General features: G+C 40.5%; 1 protein-coding gene across 1 annotated transcript in view; it reads right to left on the bottom strand.

Moving 5' to 3' along the window:
* XDH (xanthine dehydrogenase) overlaps window positions 1–23,954 on the bottom strand; it is a 55,322-nt gene extending 31,368 nt beyond the window's left edge. Inside the window, exons 1-14 of the mRNA XM_067292956.1 lie at window positions 23,901–23,954; window positions 16,734–16,791; window positions 14,312–14,408; window positions 12,981–13,089; window positions 11,750–11,876; window positions 10,880–10,941; window positions 8,549–8,617; window positions 7,649–7,717; window positions 7,136–7,222; window positions 5,646–5,787; window positions 4,756–4,848; window positions 3,756–3,907; window positions 2,134–2,227; window positions 1,159–1,268 (exon numbers count right to left, since the gene is read on the bottom strand). Coding sequence (XP_067149057.1) covers window positions 1,159–1,268; window positions 2,134–2,227; window positions 3,756–3,907; window positions 4,756–4,848; window positions 5,646–5,787; window positions 7,136–7,222; window positions 7,649–7,717; window positions 8,549–8,617; window positions 10,880–10,941; window positions 11,750–11,876; window positions 12,981–13,089; window positions 14,312–14,408; window positions 16,734–16,791; window positions 23,901–23,954 — 1,323 coding nt within the window. The remainder of the gene's footprint in view (window positions 1–1,158; window positions 1,269–2,133; window positions 2,228–3,755; window positions 3,908–4,755; window positions 4,849–5,645; window positions 5,788–7,135; window positions 7,223–7,648; window positions 7,718–8,548; window positions 8,618–10,879; window positions 10,942–11,749; window positions 11,877–12,980; window positions 13,090–14,311; window positions 14,409–16,733; window positions 16,792–23,900) is intronic.
* Between the last annotated feature and the right edge of the window lie 285 nt (window positions 23,955–24,239).

The following is a 24,239-nucleotide window of genomic DNA, read 5'->3' as shown; positions in this document are numbered from 1 at the left end:
GTAGAAAGTTCAAAAGTTATTTTAGTTTTTCAGATCAATGAGCTGCATATAACCTACAGATCATGCCATTGCCCTGGTGGTAAAAGTTTATTTGTTTTGTGAAATTTGCCTAAAGTATGAGATTTTTCTCACAGTCATATGGATGGAGGAACATGGTGTTGTCCATTGACTCCCTCAAGTATGTTTCTCATTTTGGCAACGACTGATGCTTCTTGCAATTACCACAAGTTCAAAGTAGAATCACCCAGAAACAGACAGAAAAATAATCTCTTAATACTTAGACACAGAAAACAGAGAGGACAGACATAGGATTTTTTGGTTCTATACCATAATATGATGGCATTTCTGGAAAATCAATGTTTTCCATTTATAAAGAAGATATGTCACTACACTGTGAATCCTTTCATACTATAACTAATGGCCTCAAGCTCTAAAAAGGTTCTTAATACCTTCATTGGCATAAAATTACAGTCTGATGTTCTCAGCCCTTAAGGGAAAAAGAGTGTTCTACCTCTTAGGCACCAAATCAGTTGTGGCTCAGGCTGCTACAGAAAATAATTGTTCATTGATCTATGGGAAGGACGTTTTGCAGGCTCAGTTGAAGCTGCAAGTCCACATTGCCAAAATGCCAAAATAATCAATCCTTGAGGTTTCAGTCTTACAAGACAAGGACATGAAAACTGAACTTCCCTCTTATCCAAACTAACTTTTTCCCAGTCATTTTCACATTTCTTTTCCCATTCCGGTTCATAGAAATTAAACAGGAACTTCAGCAACCTTACTTCACTTACTTCAGGAATTACTAGCATCTTTGCTGCACTATGTTGAAAACTGAGAACTTAGACCTTTGGGAACATTATATTGTCACCTTTCCTTATTACTGAATGTATTCAAAAAACTACAGAATGAGGTGAGGTTTCTATTTATTGCACTAAAAAACTTCTTGGGCTTGTAGCACTTTACTGTAGAGCCTATCTCCCCTTGCTTATCAAAAAGAGAGATTTTCACCAAATAATCTATGTGCTTGCTGATCCACTTAGGATTACATAAGCATTTGGAGGTCATTCTTCAAGGAAAAGTGCCTAACACATTTAAGCTAACACCCAGGTAACACCATTTTAGCTCCACTGACACTGAATTCTATTCCCACTAGCTTACCTTCCTGCTGTAGGGTATCTCAACAGAGAGAAGTATTTCTTCAGGTTTCAGTATTGTCTTTCTGTATCCAGTGAAGAACTTCTCATCCATTGTGATAGTCCTTTTGCCCTCTGTAGAGCAAGGAAAGACCAGTGGTGGATGAATAAATAACTCAGATGAAGAATGGCAAAAATGCATGTGAAAGAGCCTTCAACCTACAGAAATTATTCTTGATGTGGTATCAATTTTCATTTTTCAACCCTGTTTCACCAAATCAGGAAGGATTTTCTCAAGTTTAATTTGGTCTTTAGGGAATTATGATGGCTTCTGTCTACATATGATGTTTCATCTGCCCAGGAATTGATCATCAAAGAGACCTCTCAAAGTCCTTCCTCCTTCTTAAGCTAATTAAAGCTGAGCTTCCGGGTGAATCAGTTGCCAGCATCCCAAAGTAGTTCCCTCTTTCCTCTTCCCTTAGCCTACACACAAACTCATTACAAGAGAAAGTCACTGATCAGAGTTCCCTTAGTTCTCAAAAGGATCATATTTCAGAAAAAAATTCTTCTTAAGAGTAAATACAAATTGAGACATCTTTCTTTCTTCATAGGCAAAAGCAGGTATCAATCTTTATCTGAAAAATCCACAAGAATCCAAGTATGATAGTAACAGAAACAACCTCATGCCTATAATATGCTTGTTTTTCATGAACTGACATCTTCAACCAGCTCTTCACAAGGATGTGTCTGTGAGTGCATGCACAGTACCAGAGATTCACTTTATTAAAGAAGTTAAAAATTCTTTAGGGAACCAACCTTAGGTATAACCTTAAGTCTTCAGCCTTAGAAAGGGCAAACCCCAGAAGACTCAGATTAAGCCTATGTTCTTTAACGTTAGCATGCACTTTCCTCAAGTTCTGACCTGACCTAATAATCTACAGGAAAGGACTGACGACTATCCCACCTCCCTTAGTGCCACAAGGAAATGTAAGTAACTTACCATTTGATATCAGAGTCAGTTTGCTTCCACTTGCCATTAACACAGGATTTAAGTCAGAGATTGGGCTTGCTGTCATTATGTTCCCACCAAGAGCCTAGCATGATAATACATGCATTAGATAAATATTAAATAACAACATAAAGATACAGCAAGGGCACCTTGTAATCCTACATTACTTCATACACAGTGCACTGAAGTATAGCTACACTTGAGTTTATTTTGATAAACTCTTTTCTCACTGAGCAATTTTAGGCCTTTAATGCAGTAGGAAAAAAATACAAAACCCATTGAATCAATTGCAGTCCCAGCCAATAGCAACATTAGACTGAAACAGTTTTAGGAATAATCTTTGGGTAATGCATCAAAACAATGTTCAAAGTATGTTCAAAGTACGTATGCCCTATGATGCCAAAATTCAAATATGGTAGCTGCAATTAAGGGAAGATCCATTGAAGTATAGAGCACCTTTTCAATGACATTCAGGAACCCAAGCTTGTTGGTTGCAGTACAAATGTATAGCACAATAACTTGTAGAGCAAAATCTTGTGTTTGGCAGGTTGGCTCACCTGCCTGCTAGACATTTTTTTAATTTAACATATGGAGTTTGAACTGGCTGAACCCATCTCCTCTGACACCTAATTTTAGATAGCATGGAAAATACAAAGAAGAGGCCTCAGATCTTATATTCTTTGCACACCCTGCTGAAATTCTGGTTTTGCATCTTCCAGGAAAGGTGCAGCATCCCCATATTAAAAAGCTGTACAGATCAATTTTTACTGCCTCTGCAGTGATACTTCTCTCAGATGTTGCACTGAAGTACTACTGTTCTGACTGCTTCACACAGACCTTCAAATTTCAAGGCAATGTGACCTACATAGTCTAAGGACATAATAAAGACACCGTAACTCTGCTTTCAGCACCCAAAGCACACTTGAGTCCAAGCAGTGCCTGTGTATTTCAGGCAGCTCCTAACATCACTAAAGCCCCTTTCACAACTTTCTTCTCCCCAGCAGTAGAAAATAAAAACCTCTATCTACAGGAGAAACAGGAATAAAACCAGAACCAAAATGCTTTGAAGCAGTGTCATAAGTCCCATCTCCACCAGGAGCACTGGCAGGGATATCATCAATGGAATATGCATTCTGTGACATGCTCCTATAAAGAGACTGTTTTTTTCCAGGAGAGTTTCACTTTTAGACAATGAAATTTATCCCTTGCAGAAAACCAGCAAGCCTCTGAAAATTTGCTAGAACTGATGCATTAACCTTCTGACTACTATAGCTGTGCTGGCAAAAGCCTACATATCTCTGCTTCTTTGAAGTTTTGTCCATCACTCTAAATGCATTTTCCTTAAATTGTAGCCAAACCTCTCTACAGTTTGCCCCATTTATCCTGATAATAGCAATGGAAGACATGGACAATGGCTGGATTTGTGGTAACAATGTATCACAGACAGCAGCTGAGACTCATGTTGCTACTCAGTTCCAGAGGTTGTTTTATATGTACCAAATTCTTTGCCTAGGTTGCATGAGGAACACATGGCACACCAATATTGGATGAGGCAAGCCACCTCCTCAGACTGAACTTTCAATTCCAGTTCCTGCTGCTCCTGAGTCACTTACTGCAACATTTCTGATCTGTGGCCCTGCAAACCACCGCAGCTGTTCAAGGACGGCCTGAAACACCTCTGTTTTGTAAGGAGGAAGCTCTGCCACTGCTTTTCTCAGCACCTCCTCTATTGAGCTCAGGCTACAGGCAGCCCCGAAGCTGACTCCTAAAAACGAACAAACAAATGAAAAGAGTTGCTCTTCTTCTCCCAAAAGTCAAAGTACAGGAGGACATAGCTATAACTGTGTCTACAAACAAAGCTGAGATGCCACTGAGTTTAACTGGACAGTAGGGTTTGGAGAAAACATTCAGTCATACTGTTTTATTCTGCAGAAACAAAGTATGCGCTGCATGCAAACACCACATCCCCAGAACAAAATTCACTTTTAAATCACAGCTCATGGTGGTACTGTCTCTCACATGACAATGATCTGCCCACCCAACCTTGTACCTCAGTGTATATAAAGGATATTCCCTTCCTATAGGTGTTAGCTGGTCTTTTGAGAACTGAAATCCAAACCCCTCTCCACTTTCCACATCTTAAACCTGCCAGTAGGCTGTACATGAAGGTCCCAGCCAAGAACTGCATTGGGCCACATACTACATTGTTCCTGTTACTTCTAATTATTTCTAAGTTTGACCTGCTCCCATCATGAAGATAAATGCAATACTTCACTTAGACTGTTGAATACAGTGCCTTCTCCTAAAATTATACTAGTTTAAAAACTTTTCTAAATAAAAAGTTTGCCCATTTACACCCATTATTAACTCAGTTATTATACATAAAACACTACACAAAGTGAGATAAAATGTCTAACATATCTTCAAGTAAAAACCCTCTCTGATTCTCAAGTTATTTGTACATATCACTAGCTTGATTCCCTCCTTGATGGCAGTGTCACTAATGGATATAGAAAGTGGTTTCTATTCTTGGGCTTTTCCTGTATATCCTCTTTATTATTTTCTTGGAGTCCTCAACTTGTTTCACAGGCATTTAGTCTCCTTTTTGCTCACCTGTTTCAGTGTGCTGAACAGCATTCATTTCAGAGATCCATGCTGGTGCTATTATCACTGGATACAACATGTTCTTCAACCTCATCTCAATACCTTACGGAAAAGTAAGACTCCTTCAGTTACACACAGGTGACAGACAGCCTAAGTTAACTGTTTCTCAAAGAAATGGCAGCAGGTCTATTAAAGAGTCAGTGTATCAACTATATGTTACACAAAATGTATAAGGTAATAGAGACACCAAACTAACAGCTGTTTCTACCAATACTGTAATTCTCACAAGGAAGTTTTATGGACTTTTATCTAGACTTGTGCTCATGTAACACAGCTATAGCTGTACATAATGCTTCAGGAAAGAAGAATGAATACTATGAACCAAACAAAACTGGGGGTTGTGCCCTGAATTAATTGTTCAGGATAACAGAATTACTAAATATATATTAACTCTCTTCATCACTCCATTTGCTTGCAGAAATATATATTTTGGGAGAAATTCAGTAAGATTTTGAGTCCTGAGAATTTACTCAGCTCCCTGAAAATCTTTCAACATGCAAGTTTCACAGCTGAATTCACTTGAATACAAGGACGTTTTACAGTGTGCCACTCCCCTCCCTGACAAAGAAGTGTTTTTGCTGTGCCTCTTCTCAACAATCCACTAGCACAAAAGCTCAGAGGTCTGGATTAGTATAATTTTGTTTGACTTAGCAAAGAATGGAGAAAAATATTTGCTATGAGATTAATCCACCTGAGAAGAAAATTTATCCCTTCACATGCCAGGTAGACAGGCATTTAACACCAATGGCATGAAGGAAGTTTAAACTTGCATGGTTCCCATGAAATACTACATGGAAAGTTTCCAACTACTGAAAAAGAGCATTTGTCCTTCCTCTTACCCACTTCTGTGTTTCCTACAACAAGTTTGGCATTGGGGTGCTGGGATTTGAGGGCCACTAATTCCTTGAGAGTTGTAGGCTGGATCCACATCACACGCTCGCCTTTGAAACACAGCTGCTTCTGCTGCTTGTTACTCTGAGTCTGCAAAAGTGAGATCAGATGGAGTTCAGACCCTACAACAAGCCAAGAATCCCTGCATACATGCTGCCCGTGCCTGCTCCAGGCCAGGCTCCTACTCAGCTGAGTTACCAGCAGGCACCTGTGAGCACCCACACTGTTGCTGGCAGTCAGCCATTCTCCATTGTTCATCTGGCATTGACAAGACTCCCCCTCATGCTGATAAAAGGCTTTTCCCTCCTGACACTGTCAGGTGCAGCCTGCTACCACATCTCCTTAGCAAGATCTCCTTTAGCAAGGTCCATCTGCCATGAGTTTTGGCAGGTGCTGGTGGCTTCACCCATCTCAAAAGTAATGGGTTTTCCAATCTCATCTCACTGAAACAATGTACAGTAAGTCTTTAGCACTGCTGTATTTGAATTAACAGCTGTAAGGCCAGATTCTGGTTCCCCTTCTAATTCCCTTTGCCCAATTGAAGACAAAAGACTAACATGGCTGCCTCCCAGCAACAGCAGATCAACCCGTAGGCTGGAGGACTTCTTAGAAAAGAAGCAGAGTGGCCCTATATACATATTGTGTTATGTTCTCTAAGATCCCAATAGAGCTGTAGCTCGTGACAGGTTTGGGCTGGGCTAAACTGGGTGCAACAGCAGAACTAACAATTGGATTTTGATTGTTTGTTAAATGTGAAGGAAATTGTAAACATGCCATGTGCTCGACTAGACTCCTGGCTGGGATGCTTCCATTGCCATGCAGCTCTTCTGCTGAGAGGAAAGGAGGAAAACTAGCTCCAAAAAGACAGGAATGAAACAAGGAGAGAAACTAATCTCATATAACTTTTGATGTCACTGTGATCTGGTTACCTTCTACTCCTTTCACATTGAGTGGAGAGAAGTTGGTCCTTCTAGGGAGTGGTCTATTTCAAACTTATTCTCAACTACATCCCATAATTTCTACTTTTCTCCCTTGACTCTAAAGGGAGCGCAGGGTGAATAGCTCAGATATGGTTGTGTTTATTGTAGAGGTTCACATCTGACCTAGTAAATTGAAATCCAGGTGTCAGCAACTGTTCCATCCCCAGATAGGCAGTAACCAGAAAGGAAAGCAAACCTAGAGCAGGCATGTGTGGTGACAAATAGAGAGGGCAGCCAGCCAGGTGGGGAAGGCACTTATCCTGAACATCCTCTAAGTCACCCCAGCTGGCAAGGGCCTCTTATAAAACATGGAAGCATTCATGCTCATGTGTCTTGTTTTATCAGCATCCATCTTCTGCACTGCCATTTCCTCAGGGCAGAGGCAGTGGGGATACTCAAACTCTGTGTGGAATGATGAAGCCAATGAATCATATACTGTTTCCTTTAAATGAACTTACCATTAATTCTGGTGGGAAGATTGGCTCCTGTGTAGGATCCAAGGGCTGGAACTCCGAAGGATTGAACAAGCTGGAGGACATCATTGTCTATGAAAAAGAAAATGCATGGTTTTGGGAGGCAGAGAAGTAAGCTTCCCACATATACCCCTAACTCTTTCCTCTTTTCCAGTCGAATGTCTCTTACTATCTTGTGGAGCAAAGAATGGCAAATACAGTGAAAAGATGTCACCTGGCCAGCATTTCAAGTTCTCCAGTCAGATTTTTCTGAAAAAAAATGCAAGTCTACCCGAACACGCTCACAGGTTTTTGCCAATCAAAAGTGACATCACTTTCACATTGGTGTATTAAATGACACCAAAAATATCTTCTCTGAAGTAAGATCACCATAAAAGCTAGTCCAAACTGCTTTGCATATATACAACTAAATTAAGTGCACAATTAGGCTTTGGCACAGAGCAAACAGCTCCAAAACAGCTGAAATAGAGAAAAGGTAACAGTCCAGCGGAGCCTTACCACATTGTCTTCTCTTTCATTGATGCAGCAGCCTGGACCGTTGGCTTTTCCTCCACAGCAACCCCCATTCTGAAGAAGAAACAAATACACTTCAGCTATTCAGCACAAAGTCAGACAATTCCAACTTTTACACGATATATTCCTCTCCTTTTAGCAAACTCTGGATCACGGAAACTTTCAGTAACTGTTTCATTAATAAACTATTTTGATGAAAGAACTCTAAGCAACTGTAATTGCTGGAGTATTCCACACAACATTGGATGTTTCCTAACAAAGAATTCACAACAATTCACTGGAATTTCCTAAAAAGGAATTCCATTATATTCTCTCTTTCTTAATTTCATTTTACACTCATACTACCTTATGCCCTAATTCTCTCTTTTCATCTCTGTATTTTTTGTATGTCAACTGGTACATAAAACATAATTAACTTTTTTCCTCTGGATTCTCCCAGAGGTTCAGATTGTACAATTTATTGGAATTGTGATTAAATTACTTCATTCATCATTGGACTGCAAAGTTTTGGAAAGAGCATATTGGAGAATTGAATGGTTCTGAGATCTGTTATCCTTGTTTCACAGAAAAATGACTAGCTTCAATATCTCAGAAGCTGGTAACACATTGCTTACAGTTGTCCCCATGCAATTTCACAGAAGTGTTGCACCTCGCAGTTTCAGAAGGATTGTATTTAGTTCATTATTCTAAAAGCTGCATCACAATCGCTAGTCATGCTAATCAGGATATATCTAATGGCAGTGTATTCTAAGGCACAGACATTCAAACCAGCTCAGATGTCTCTGAATATCTGCACTACAGCAGAGACAGAGAGATGACTCACATGTCAAAACTTTATTAATATTATATTGAAAACTGTGATTATGGCTTTTTTATTCAGCTTACCATGCTATTTTCCTTCTCACTACGACAGCATCCAGTGCCATTGGCTACTGTCCCACAGCGACCCCAGTCCTATGGGGACAAACACAGTTCAGAGAAAAATGTGCACATTCCAAGGAAATGAAACGTATTTGATGTCCCTTGTCAGAGAAAGTGATCCCACATTTATTATTTCCAAAGCAGAAATGGGAGATGGAAGGTGCCAAGTAAGTAGGCATTTCCGTTTGCTAATGTAAGGCAGTCTCCTGCAGCCTGTTGGATAGGACATGTCCAGTTTACAGATGGACCTTTTGTTTTGGTTTAGAACTACCCAGACCTTTGAGTCAGTGCTGCTGCAGCTCTAAAGAGATACCCTGGGAACACTAAGAGGGGCAAGCATATATAATACAATACACAGTACTCTATCAGCTTCCAGCTGTGTTCAGATCAGAGGAATACCTTAGCCAAATGTGGTTTATGTCTGTCTAATAACCCTCAGTAGCTCTCCTTCCAAGTACTTGCACAGTTTCTCCTGGACCCTGTGTAAGTTTTTGGTGCCCAAAGCATCCTTTGGTGAGTTCTGCAGGTCAGCTACCTGATGCATGGAAGACCATTTCCCTTTGTTTGTTTTGCACCTGACTAGTTTAATTTCATGACACCTTGTTCTTGCATTGGATGAGGCAGAAAATAGCTGGTATCTGTTCACCTTTCCCCTGCCAATCATGATTTTGTAGGCTTCTGTCAGAGGTCTCTGTAAACTACTATATGGGCTATGTAGAACACCCTCCACCTCCCTCATCTCTTTTCCAGGCTGAAGAGTTCCAGCCTACTCAGTGTTTCTTGTATGGAAGCCAGCTTTCCATAGCTGTGATCCTTACTGCACTTCTCTGAACCTTTTTCATTTCCACTACACCCTGTTAGAGATAAGAGGACCAGAACTGCATGGAATACCCAAGGTGCAGGAGAGGCATGATTTAGACAGAAGCATAACAGTGTTTTCTGTTTTGTTCTCTACCCTTTGAAATGTTGTTTTGACTGCTAGTGAGAAGCTGATGCCTCCAAGGAACTGCCTACCACACCCCCAAGATCCTGTTCCTGCATACTAACAGTCTGCTCAAAGCCCATCATTTTACATGTGAAATGAGGATCACCTTTCCCTCTGGGGATCTCTTTGCACTTATTTGCCCTGAACTTTGTTTTTGATTCTATTCTCCAGTCTCTCAGGTCTCTCATGTCTCTCATAAAAAGAGTCTCTCAGGTCTCTCATAGTCCTTCTGAAATTTCCCTTAATCTGTTTGTGTCTTCACTACTCAGAATAACTTGGTATCATCAGTGAACTTACTTTCTCACCTCACTGCTCACTCTCTTTTCCAACTCATATAGGGAGATCTCAAATAGCTCTGCTCCCAGCACAGGTCTCAGCAGATCTCCACCAGTGACCTCCCTCCATTGCAAGAACACGCCATTTACTCCTACCTGCCATTTCCTGCCTTTCAACCAATCTTTCATCCATACAGAGGTCTTCCCTCTTACCCCATGGCTGCCTATTTTCTTTAAAAGCCTTTGGTGAGACACTGTGTTGAAAGCCTGTTGGAAATCCAAGTAGACTATATTGACTGGGTTTATCAACCAATTGTAATGGATCTCACTCCTTCTTGTATTCTCTCTTGTTCATAATTCAGGATAATGAAATAAAATTAATGGATAGCATTCTAAAATTCTCTCTTTATTTTTGAAGCTTAATGCTAACGTAGTCTGATGGGTGGCTAGTAATCACCGAAGTATCTGGCGATCTACTTTCCTTCACAGCCTCCAGCAGTCTTTCAGAAACAGAAGGGCTAGAGAAAACCTATACCAAAGCTCCACACTCTGCCCAAACTAGCAGCTGAGTGCTGAGCAAGAGCTATGCAGCAGTGACTTCAACTACATTCCAGTGCTATTTCAGCTCATCTTTCAAGAAAGCAACTGTCTGATCAGATTCCCCACAGTATGCCCCTATTCATGCACTGCACCTTTAACACTCTTTCCACATTAGAGGTCATCTCCAAGCTGTATCATGCAGAGATGCTGAGTTTTTCAGAGACTTACAGAAAAGAATTACAAAGAGTCTGGTTATTTGTGAGCCAAAAGGTGGATCTTATTAAAGCACTCCACTTCCAGCAATTACAGTGAGTAAATGAGTTGGTCTTCTTTCATTATCAATGCATGAAGCACATATGAATGGATCAAGAGTTGGAGCTGGGTAGTAGCATATATATTTCCTTCCTCCCCGCTGCAGTTCATGCTGTATTTAAGTAACAGAGAAAAAGCCATCCAGTCTTCCAGAGTTTTTAAACATTATCTGAGGCCACTTACTTTGGCAAATGTCCTGTATCCCTCCAGAATGGGTCTGTATCCTGTACACCGACACAAGTTCCCTACATTGCCAGAGCAAAAGAATAAATATTTAATGTCATTTGGCTGAGAATGTCTCCTCTTTTAGAACATTTTATCATTTCTCACAATAACTAGTCAAAACTGGATAAAACTAATGAAAAAAAAAGGAAGGAAAATTTCATGAATAATTTTGCAACAATCCTACCATGCTTTTTTGCAATTTATCTAAATTAATTTCAATTTAAAATTTCAACAATCTGCCCTATTCATTTACCTCAATTGTGTGAGTCTAATCAGCATACCAATTATCCAGTCTCCTGAATTACAAACAGATTGCTTTCTTCCTGCATCTGATTTCCTCTCAGGTCACTGCCAGAAGCCTAGTAACAGCTGTAACCTCAGTAGTAACAGCAGCCTCTCAGCCACTTTACACAGTCAGATTCTGCCCCACTTCATCATTTACTGCTGTCTCACTCCTCTGCCTGAGGTTGGCTGGCCCAGATGTTCTGTCACCTCTGCAAGTTCTTGTATCAGTGGTGAACTGCCCTCCACAAGGAGATGTGGAGTCTATAAGCCCCCCAGGGACAGGCGATCCTTTTGTTCTGTGTTAAGCCTAGTGGGTCTTAATCCAAAACTGAGGACACTTGACACTGCTACAGTGCAAACAAAGAGCAAACACTTCATACCAGCTGGGCAGTCTTCTAGTGGTAAAGCTAGTTCTTAAGCTCCTAACAATTGGCTGTCTTTAACAAAATACATTAAACACAAAGGTGCACCTCCATCCCATTTGGTGAAGCAGATGTAATGAAAGCAGCACAGGTTGCATCTCTGCAAGGCTGTGGGCATTACCTTGGAAAGCATCTTCTATCTCCTCCATTTTAGGCTCAGGTTTGTTCCGAAGCAATGTATACATGGACATGACAATACCTGGAGTGCAAAAGCCACATTGGGACCCATGACTTTTTGCTATTCTCTCCTGGGAAGAAAATTAACAACAACCATCAGCTCACAATATCAAGGTGAGTTCATGGTTCTACTTGTTTGTGTTCCTGCAGCATCTCCGTTAAAATGACAGTCTCACTGAAGGATGAGATTAGATATTCTTTGATGAGATGGTCACTTAGTCTTTGAAACATACTTCAAAGAAGAGAACACACTGAGAAATTTACATCTAGACTTCAAACTCCCAAAGTAACTGAAGACGCCTAGAAGCCTCCGGTGAGACCGAGATTTCTCCAAAGAAGGATTTGCCATGCTAGAAGTTTGGAGCTATCTGTATAGACCTGAGTTTCAATTTCAAAGCTTAGCTGTTAGAGTCTTCAGAGGAGGTAGAGAAAAGAAGACAAGCAAACAAAGGTCAAACTAGCTGCAATCCATTCATGCATATCTAACTTATTTTTTTCTTTGGTGTTTCCTTTCTCAGACAGAAATTGGCAGAACTCCTACCCACTATACAAGCTGGGATGAATCAGTTTCCCTTAAAGGAGCAGTATCTCTGAACAACACTGAAATAATTTGTCCTCCAGAAGAAGTGCACTCTAACACCTTGTTGGAAAAGCAAGTCTTCGCATTCCTGTCACTCCTTCCCACCAAGAATGTTTGGGGTCTCTGCAAACACAGCTGAACCAAACCTTATTGCACCACTGCAGGGAAGGACCCTAACTATGCAGGAGGAGAAACCAAGGTCATTCATGGTAGGCCATAGCAGAGTCAAAACCTAACTCAGATTTCCTGGCTCGCAGTCATTATGCAGGGTTTCACAACAACATCAGTCTTTCTAGTTCCTGATACAGGTCCTAGATCAAACACAGCTGTGGTGCCTGAGAACACAAGCATTAGGAGTTCAGCTGGGATAGCACCCATTAAATTGCTAGATCATAACAGAGATGCTGCACTGAAGTGGGAGTTTGATTTCATTGACGAGCCATTCCTACAAGTACAGTCTGCTCATGTGGAAAGTCAAATTCTCAGCTTTAACATTATGATGGAGGTCCCAATGCCTCAGAGCAGAGTTAATTAACATAAAAAGATAGAATGGATTTTTAAAATGTTTTTTAAATTACCAGTATTAATAGCTTACCTGGGCTGGGTGCAACCTGGACTTTGTATTTCCTATGCCTTCAACAGTAGTTACAGCTACATGATGCAGGGCACAGATGGGGAAGAGGCAAGCATTGGCAGTATAGTGGCTAGAATAATAAATTAAGGTCATTCTATTTGACAGTGCTGCTCAGCAAAGGAAAGAGGGATCCAGGAGAGCTGGAGGGTATTCAGAGACTCTAGCAGTGGGCACAATAGAAGAACTTAAGTAGATTTGATGCATGCATTGCTCACAAGCCAAATCCTACAGCATCTACTCAGCCAAAGCTCCCATCAACTTCACTTGAAGTTTAAACTGAGTATGCACCACAGGATTTGACCTAGAAATAGCTTTAAACATCCTCACTGCATGTTAAGCTACAGAACCCACGTAAGCAGTTTAAAAGAGTAGACAGCAAATACCAAGATGTTAGACAACTAGCCTGACCCCCTCACAAAGAATGCTTGTGTAAGAGCAAGAAACTCTTGGCCTTTTACCTAGGAAATCATTTCTGGATGGTACACATGGAGAAAAAGTCCAAGCTAATGGTGAAATGGAATAATGTTGCCAGTATTTTTACAGGAACTATTTATTTCTTTTCTATCAAGATAGAAAGAATTTCCTTAAAAATATCCTATTTGAGGCCACGTTGCTAAGTAGAACAAAGAAGTCAGACGATCCCAAGTTAAAGTATCTCCAAGTGTTATTCCAAGTATATCTCAAGATCTGACTGTTTTTCTATTCCCCAAAGAAAAAATAAACTCAGTCTTATAGCTCTGTCCCATCCTTCTCTCCATTCCCCTCTTTGATTCCATTGCTCCACTGCTCAATTAATTAAACAGAGAAGAGGAAAAACCTTATGCCTCAGGAAAGAAGAGTCATTTTGAAGGTTACAATGAAAGTAGAGAAATGGTGAATATCTGCTGGCATACAGAAGTCAGATTATTCTAGTGATGCAACAGCAATAAAGATTTTATCACACTAATCATTATTTGGGTCATCACAGCAAAAAGTTATATTACATTGAAAGAAAGGAAAATAAAGGTTTTCTGGACTGGGAAAAGGCAGACAGATTGTGTGCTGGGGTCACTGCAGATATTTCAGGGCAAGATGAAATAGTCCCTATCAGCATAGTGCAATGCTGTTGGAAAAAATACCTTCTTGTTTCAGCCTTCTGAGTTTATGTTCTGAAAATGATAAATGATGTTTTGGCATAAACATACATTATATAACTTTTTTTTTAAACAGCACTGTGCCTGGAATGCCAAGAACCTGGATCTGTCCCCATTTCATTTCACTCTCTGTAGAAGAATTTGAATTGCAAAGGATACAGGATTTTCTTTCGAAAGGGATCATACTTGGATATCATAACAGTGCAAGCACCACATCCACCTTCTCCACAGCCTAGTTTGGTTCCACATAGGCCCACTGAGCAAACACGAATTAAGGAAAACATGAAGAATGTGGCAGAAGCCTGCTCAGCAAACAGTTGTCAGTCAGGGTTTAGCAACAAGTCTGGAAAGCAGAGCAATCTGTTCCCCAAATGTTCTCATTGGAAACCAAGGACTTATATTCTTCTTGCTTAACAACTTAATTTGACATAAGCAAAGTCTCAAATGCTGGCATGTGAGCTATACGATCAACACCCCAAAGTCTAATAATGAGTAAGCCCAGGATCCAATAGACTCTTTAGAATAAGCTATATTTTTCTGAACTTTAACACTTCTCATTTTCTGGACTTGGACTCAGAAAATGAAACGACGCAAGGGAGACAAAGCCCCCAGTAACTTCTGAGCAGGGCTTGCTTGGCCATGCAGCTACATCCCTGAGACACGTGGTGATATCTGCTTCAGCTTCCTTCAACAGGTGGTTGACTTCTTCCTATAGCTGGTGATTCCTATCACCTGGAAGGCACCTAGGCAGGACAGTCGCACAGTGCTGCAGATCACACCATCCAGCACTGACATGGCAGCTGCACTTGAACTGCTCACAAACTACTTGCATCTCAGGAGTCACAGTCTGGCCACTCCAGCTTATCTCTTGGCCCTGTTATGCCCCAGGAGCAATGGCTCCTGGGGACAAAAATAGCCAAGAGGACTACCTAGTCGCCTGATTCCCATAAAACCATAGGAGGGAGACACTGAGACCCAGAAGTAGCAGAGGCACAGAACCACTGCACAGACCCCTGGGAATCCAGGAAGTGTACAGGCTGGCCCAAGCAGATTCCTCCATGGGTTATAGAGCACTTCTCTGTATTTCACAATCAGATAATACATGAAATGTTCTGCAAAGGGATTTCAGGAGACAATTCCTCAGGTCACTTCTGCTTTAGGTTCCTTCTCTCATTAGAGGGTAATTAGACCACTGTTATTTATCATGAAGTGGGTTGTCCAATGCAGTGAGATTTTTAGCAGGGAAAGAACAGCTGCTTTCAGTGGCAGTGGACACATGCCTGTGCTGAGATTATCAATTTAGGCCTGTGGAGAAGCAACAGGAGTCATGATACAGATGACTCAAATCATCTTTGCCTCCACTGCAATCATTCTGAAACGGATTGTTTCCATATGGCCATGTACCTACTACAGCTTGCTTGTGCCATCCAAGGTTTCTCTTGAAAATAGTGCTAATCTGTCTCAATAAAGCATGTTTCTCATAGTATTTGTCTGACGCTAGCCATCACAAATGTTCATGCAGAAGATCAGAAGGCTTTAAAGAGATTGTCTTCTTATGAAACCATTTTCCTTTGACATTAACAAGCTTAGATATATAAGGCCAACTGGTGGGAAGTGCATGAAGGCAGAAGAGACATACCACCATATTTTCCCTCTTGAACCTTGTGCACTCAAGTATAGTCAGACAACATATGGCTGCTGATAGTTCTTTTGGAAACCCCAAAGAGGAGCATGATTTATATCCTTCTACATCTTTCAGATCCCAGACAATAGCTGGAACACAGCAGCAAAGGTGAAATAAGTAGGCATGACTCTTTTTAAGGGATACACTAACACAGATGTGAACAGTCTGGACCATTCACAGCTGGTCAGACAAAAACTTGGAAAACAGGGAATGACACTGCCTACTGAACCAGATCTAGAACAGCCATCCTGGTCATCATGGTAATAATTACCCAGTTCCTGGAGCAAAGCTGGCTCATGTGTGACGACCTTCAAACAGGAGTGAAATGAACATGCAAGTGCTTGGACCCATTCATGTAAATATACCCATAGTATGTGGTGGGAACTCCTGCCTCACATTTTGCATTCCTGGATCATCCAACCTTGCCTGTGATAAGTAGGGCATAAGATAATCAAATTATTGGATATTATCCAGTAATAGCCAAATTACTGGATGACACAACAAGCTGCTCAAGTGGCTGTAATGTTTTGTTCAGAAAATTCTTTACAATCTGTGTGGAACAAACCTAAACTTCCTTCAATTTTTTGGTTGAGTCTATATAATTTTCTATTCATCATATGCTAATTTCTAGCAGCTCTGACAGATCTCTCTCTAAAGTAGAAGTAAATTATTTAAAGTTTTTTTAAAGCACATTATTTAAAATTTACTATTGTTTTAGCTTGGAATACCTCCTGTAATTTTTGCCAGCCAGAAATAATACCAGCCCATGTACAGCATTCCTTCCTATGCTCTGCGCATAAGTTATGCCTAGCACTCAAATGACAGGCAGAACAGTAAACAATTATGAAATGCTGCAGGCATTTAAAGCCTTCTGCAGTTTCTTCTGGCATTGGATACATTTTCTTCGTAGATAGGTCAGTAGAGTTGTTTCTGGGTCCACATTTTGTTCCACCACCTGCAAGAAGGTAAAGCAACTGTTATACATAGAAAGCTTTACAACATGCACTTCAGCTTGGAAGAGGAAGTTCAGTCCTTCTACAACTTCTTTTACAAAGCAGGGAGCAGAACCACTGATTATGTCCCCTTACCAGATTCAGTAATATTGGTCATATGCATCCAGACACAATTTTGCCTTGCATTTATTGTGACAGGGAAAAGGATGTACAGCATGTAGGTGAGAGTTTTTCAGCCATTGCAAACTGAGGCACATCCTTAAAAGACACTTCACCACAGACACTAAACAGAATTAGTAGTGACTAGAGAGAGAAGGAATCATGTTTTGGACTTGAGTTTTGAATTCTTGACATTACCACAACTTGCACTTCATCTTTATTGATTAGACATAACTGACCTCTGTCCCTTCTTACTATTATAAGAGACAGAGAAAGTAAAAGAAGAAAAGAAGATAAACAGAAAGATATAAACAGCATCAATTACACACTTTGCCAAATAAGTAGTGGAAACCCTAACATGACCAATATAGGTGCTGCAGGACAGAGAGCAAGTAGCAGCCTGACTTAAATTTCTCTTTCTTCCCTGGTAATGTTATACTGATCAATGTTACGTTAGTAGCTATTCTAAATCTGGGAATGTGAAATTCTGGCCAAGAAGAAATTTTCTTTGCATGTTTTGAGTCAGTCTCATCCCATTAATGAACAATGCTATTAACTATTAACAATTATCTATTACATATAAAATTAGATTTTATTTCAACCTCTGCCCCATGGTCAGAAATCGAAGTTCTGTCTTGTGCCTCTAAGTGGTTGCAGAGTTTGTTTTCCTCTTTTGCTGTTATTAATAGAGTGTCAAGAAACATTTCCAAATTTACTGTGTGCAGGAATGTAATCATGTGTTCTTGGCTTTTACAATATGCGTGTCCTAAGTACAATAGTTACAGTTTACTTAAATTAACCTCTTCCAGTTTTGAAGGGCAAATTGAAACAGAGGTCATTTGGGTAAGCCTTTTTTCTTGTTGATAAGACACCTTCACACCCTCTGTGCTTTCTGCTTCAGTTTTATGCCTTTGACATGTGACAAGGCTATTCTAAAGAGACAAGGTTCATGCTTCCTAGTTGAGTCCACATTTCTAAAACCACCTGATAAAGTTGCTGTGACAAAACACAACTGACTGGTTTTTGGACATTTCATTCCTGCATTGGGGGCAGTCTACAAGGCAACAGAATCCCTCCTAGCTTTGGTATGTCTTCCTGTAAACCATGCAGCTTTCATGTTGCAGCTTTCTCACTGCTGCTCCCCATTCCCTTGCCTCCCGGATGCACAGAAATTAGTAAGAGCCCTCTCCTGACCAGCCAGTTCTAAATAAGCACATAGATCCCTCTGCAGTAGTTTGGTAAATAAACACACTTGAACAGACAATTCCAAAAATGCCTGTGACTACTAGCATCCCATGGACAAAGGGAGGCATTTTCCTTTCACAGACATTTCTCAGGCAAAGAGCCTTCCCCAGCATCTCACCCTCTCTATAAAGCTGAGTTTCTTCCTCAGGACTGTGCCAGTGGCCATTGCAGACCATTTCACAGCGGTTTCCAAAATAGCCAGGCACAGAGAAAAAGTTTTCTGGATGGTTAAAGAATATTGAGATTATTCTATGCTTAGATCAATGAAAATGTCTAAGAAGGTTTCTTGAAAGTATCCAAGAGGCACTCCATTATGTACGCAAACATATGAAAAGTTTAATCACTGAATGGGTCTTTTCCAGGAAGTTATAAGTAAATAAGAAAACACAGGCCTAAGTCTTCATTCAGCAAAGCATTTAGACACTCAGCTCCACACACTTTTAGTGAAGTACTTAAGCATATGCTAAGTCCCATCAAAGTCAAACTTTTGCTTAACTTTATTGAGAAAGTGGCTTCCACTATGCAGCAGAATGTGTCATGAACAGCGCACACTACTGTCCCATGCAAACCAATGGCCTGGATTCCTACGTCAGCCACTCAAATTACTGCATTGTAGCTAAAGACATATAATGCTGGCAGACATCTGGAATCAGACAGAGATAAGGGTTAAGAGTTTGGAGGACATTCTGGATTAAATCAAATTTCACACAGGAGAGAGCAAGGAGTCATTTCTTTGCAGCCAGACTCCTGGTGGGGCAATGCTTGTTTATGAGTTGCTTTTGTTGACCCCAGACTAAGAGTTTTTTACTGCTCCTGCCTTTTGTTCCTTGCTGTTGATGCTGGTTTTGTCCTCCAATATATCATTCCCCCGTGGTTTGTTACACTCACCTACTGTGATTTGTTCTTAAAATATTTTAAAACCCTGTGGGTGGGGACAACATCTTCTCTTGTCTGATGCCCAGAACAATTTGATTCACAGCTCAGTATCTAACCCATCAAAACAATTCCTGCACACTTCCCCCAGTGTCCCTGTACAGATGGAAATTGAATTATACCCATTGGCTTCAGTGGGAGTAGAATCAGTGGACTTCGATATTACAATTAAAGAAACATTTCCTTTTTGCAAAATTACTTTTTTTTTTAACCAAATGTCATATTGGCAAGTATATCTTATTGACAGCTGCATTTCTTCAGCTTCAAAACTGTGGACTTTACTGCACCTGGTAGCTTAAATATTAATCAAATGCATAAAGAAACTGTTGGAAATGTTAAGAGGGCACTGATAGCCAAATGACTACAAAAAATGTGCTCTGTACTGCTGTGTTTGTACTATACATGTATTTGTCTCCTGTTTCTAGGAATCTTGAATACTCAGATCACCTCAGCAGGGAGTCCAGCCTAACCATACAGTTCTTCAAGCACTAAGCACTACATGGAAAAAGTTCCTAACTAGTGTTCTACACTTACAGCCTGTGGGCTGATCCAGAAAGGTGTTGAACTCACTTCCCCATGATTTCAGAATCAGATTTTATTGGTTTGAGTTGGCCTGACCACCTAAAGAAGCACAACATACAAAAATTGGATCTCTGTAAATATTTTTAGTTTGCTATCTTCTCTGCCCGCCTTTCATTAATTCAAATGACTTTGCATTTGCAACATAAAGTGTCATATCTAAATTAGAATTCCCAGAAAGTTAAATAAAGAAATTTCCAATGTAAAATAAAAGTAGTTGAGCAAGGTCTGTAAAGAAAGAAAGAAAAGAAAAAACTCAGAAGCTTTCCTAGTTTATTGAACAATTTGCTAAGCTTTCCATCAGCAGGGTCTTTAAATGAGAAACAGATGCTTTTCTGAATGACAAGCTCCCATTCAGTCACAAGTCACTAGTCACTGAATTAGATGCAAGATTAGAAGGTGGAAGGTTTTAACTGGATTGTTGTGCAGCAGCAAGTTGGACTAGACAACTGTAAAAGTCCCCTAGGATCTTAAAATCTGTGACCATGTATACCTGAAGTCAATGGGAGATTTAAAATTCATTTAAGAGGCAAAAAGTTTAGAACATAGATGAACAAACTAAATATAGCCATGCAATGTAAATCTACTATGAGTAATGAGAAGGTTTTGTTCTGCTATAAACCAACACACTGAAAAATTATAATTCACTGTCTACGTAGGACCCAGGGCATCCCAAAGCTCAAAAAAACCCCCTATATTTTGGCTGAGCCCATCTGTAATCAAACACCCACAGGCTTTGGAAGAAGTCTAATATGGCTTCCAGCAGAAATTCCCTCTAATATTCAGGATAGATATGGAAATATTGGCTCTAGATGTTTGAATTAAAATTATATGCTACATATGGATGAGATAGACTTGCCAGCTGAGGAAAACAAAAATTGCCACTATTAGCTGTAAATTGCGTGTGTTGCTTTCTATCGTAATCTAGGCAGGGCTATCAAGATAATTTTGTGCTACTTGTGTGCCAAGCTTCATGTCCAGTGAAGTAAACAGGTGCTTAAAATAAACAATTCTGAATGTGAAGTATGCCCAGCTGTTCTGAAGAGACTTTTTCTTGACAATATTACAGACTGGGCTAATGCAAGGGAGTAGGATTCATTGCCATGAAAGTCCCTATCTTATCAGCCACCTCTTATCATGCAGTTTTGTACCATGCAAGAGTATCAGCAGCCCATTGGCAATGTCAAGCTGTCACAGATTCATACAGCAGTAACCTTTCCCATTGACTGTGGTATCACAGTCCTTCCAGCAAATTTACTGGAATCTTAAGTTGGGACTCCAGATGGATGAAGCCGTAGCCTTTCTACCTGCTGTTTCAACAGCATTACCCAGGCACTTCCCACCACCCCTTCCATCATGGAATCTCTTATGTGCAGAAATGTCCCAGCAACTCCACATTTGTTGCCACAGATTGGATTGCCCCATGAGTCCAACCCTCTCTCTTGAACCTGCATTTGGTGGGGGTATAACACTTTAGCAACACACCCCAAAAGGGAATTAAAATTTTTCAAGGAAGCTCTAGTCAACACACAATCCAGGAACCCTCTAAAAATTGGGGTATACAGGGAGGGACCTGAAGTCACTGTCTGGTCAGATGGAGTCTGCTTCTTTGCTAGCACTGCTGGTTTCACAAACCAGCAGAGAAAGATGCTGATACAGCCTTGACATGTAGAATGGGCTGGTACTGCTGGTAGCATTAATGGTTCCCGGGCGGCTTTTTAAGCGGCTTTTAACTGCCAAGAGCATATTGTGATAAGCCCTTTTATGCATGCAAAAGGTCAGCTCCAAGGTGGGGCTGTTGTAAACAAGGAACTGTAGTTCCATAAAAAGTGCTGAAATGCAACAAGAGAGATGCCATTCCCAGCATGTGCTTTAACTCCAGGACACAGTAAGAACAGACGGCAGATGCTCCTGCTGAGTATGGTATGATAAAAGAAAGTAGTCACCTTCTGCTCCCAGCCTTCATGGGTCCACATGGTGCTTTCTCCCCTTCACTACCTCACCCCACCCCCCTAAAAAAAAGAACAGCCCCACAGAACAAGTTCTGTGCAACTCAGTCCCTCTTCTTTTGCTGTATTGACTAATATACATATTCATATGTTAGGCCAAGAGTTTCCTCCAGGAATAAGGGTTTTTCTACTGATTTACACAGAGCAACACTCCTGTAATACTTGACCACCAAGTGATGCCAAAGCACCAGCTGTAAATACATTTAGGATTTTTTTTATAAACTCTTCACACCTGCCATGAGCAGTATATTGGTTTTGAACCTAAGCTAGTCTGGCACCAGAATTACAACTCTCTTGCATTAGAGTATACCAGAAAGACAAAACAAGACAGAAGACTTGGCCTGTATGGAGACCTGGACTGCCCAACATGTTTGTGGCACCCCCCCACTGCAACCTCAAAAAGCTCCCAACTTATCCTCTAAAAATTGGGGTACACAGGGAGGGACCTGAAGTCACTAAAAATCCCACAGAAAGAGAGCAAGACAGGTTAAAGATATCACCTGTGCCCCTGTCATAGCAAGAAATTCATCAGATGAAATTCACAGATCACCCTGTGCCACTGCTTCATGATCTCAATGATCAAACTTGATTAGCTAGGCATGATTAACTTGGATCTTCAGGTTTTCACCTCTTTAGAAACAATGGACAGCTGATACATCAGTTAATGTTGACATGCAAACCATTAATCATATACGTAAGCAAAGCTTCAGGAGTTGTCCTTTATGAAACCTTAGAACCAGGGCTGGCTCCTACATGAGCATTACACTCGAGAGCCCTTCGGGGATAACTTATAAGCCATTCTAGGTAAACTGCATTCTCCAGCTATCTACTGATACTTAAATAAAACAAAGCTTTGATGTCAAATGCCCTAGTACCTTGAAAAGTTCAGATTCCAACCCTATTTGAGATCCAAATTCATAACTGAAATACCTTGTATTTAATGTAGAAACAATCTTATCCACATTTACACATGGTTAAATTTAGCACCAAAGACGCACAAAAGCAAAAACGATAAGAATCCTGTACCAGGCTGCAGAGCAGTGTACAGAGCTTTTGAGCCAAATAAGAATATTTTGTGATTCTTCAAGGGACTGAAGTACTAATTGTCTAGCCCAAACTTAATTCTGCACATGATTTGCCCCTGAGCAGTGCACAGGGAAGGTCCACAAACTCTTGGCTCCACAGTACACAGTGGATATGCAACCCTCCCCCCTCCCAAGTTTCCCAGCTGGCAGCTGCTATGGCCCAAATTTCCTTGCCCTGGTACCTAGAGAAGGGGAGAGAGGCAGGGCAAGATTTACATTGAGCTGAGCTCAGAAACAGAACTAGCTTGTAGTCATAGTTCGAAAAAGAAGCAACCTTGACTTATTTCAAGTTGTTGCAGAACAGAGGCTGAAAGGCTGCTCAGTTCAAAAAAGAGGCAACCTTGACTTGTTACAAATTGTTGCAGAATAGAGGCTGAAAGGCTAGTTAGGGAAAACCATAAGAGAGAAGGGGGGTTCTGGGAGAAACTGTGCAAAGATGTCCAGCATATGCAAGAATCACCCCCTTCTCTTCTGACACATAGTCACTTCTTACACAGAAGTGACTTCTTGTACACAGACTTGTGACTTCTTAGTCACAACTATCAGCAGTTGATCTATGTGATGCTTTTGTTTTTAATGTATGCAAAACTACCAGTTAACAGGTTTTTGATTTCATAGAGTTTTATAGCTTCTTAAATGGAAATGGAATGAATGTTTTACTTAAATTCCTTTTAAAAATCAAGTCAGAATTACTTACTGAATGTATGGGTTATATATATGGATACTTACATTTGAGTTACATTTTTTCAGATCTGCTCTAATTATTTAAATTACTTCTAGTAGAAATGTCTGTATTAAGTCAGTGCACCTTTATTTAAAATAAGTTACTTGAGAATTGCAGTGAATTATTACAAACAAATCTAAAATGTGAAAGTAAAGTTATATAGTTATGTTACTCTTTGAATATTTCACAAATGCTCAAAGAAGGAAAAAAAATCACTTAGCACAGCAATAAATAGTTTTCATAATCTAATATTTAAAAGTGGTCATGGCAATTGTGCTGATATTAGAAAACTTCAGAGGAAGAAAAATGACTAAACAAATAAATAACCAACCCACAATCCAGGAGCAAACATAACAGGATACTGGAATCTTCCTTACCTTTTTACCATTCACAAAGAAGACAAGTTCATCCCCTGTCCTTTCTGGAGCCATCCTGCACACTTTCCAAAATTCGCTCAAACAGGGTCACAGATCACCCCTCTGAGAGCAGCCTTATGCCCCACAGGAAGGTGAGCACTGGCGACGCAATGCCAAGTAATGTGAGCCTGTCTTAATGTTTGACTTTATTTCTACATCGGTGCCCTGTGAAACCCCATATTATATAAGAGCCAACACAGAGGCGTGCCAGCTGCCTTTGGTTGGTGCTTCTGCCTGCAGCAGTAATGACAGAAAAGGAGTTGGACCGACCAAAGTGACCCGCCTCCTGTTATATAGCAA

This window comes from Apteryx mantelli, chromosome 3 (genome assembly GCF_036417845.1).
Source record: "Apteryx mantelli isolate bAptMan1 chromosome 3, bAptMan1.hap1, whole genome shotgun sequence".
In the NCBI taxonomy this organism is placed as follows: Eukaryota; Metazoa; Chordata; class Aves; order Apterygiformes; family Apterygidae; genus Apteryx; species Apteryx mantelli.
This window is presented reverse-complemented; position numbering and strand designations above follow the sequence as displayed.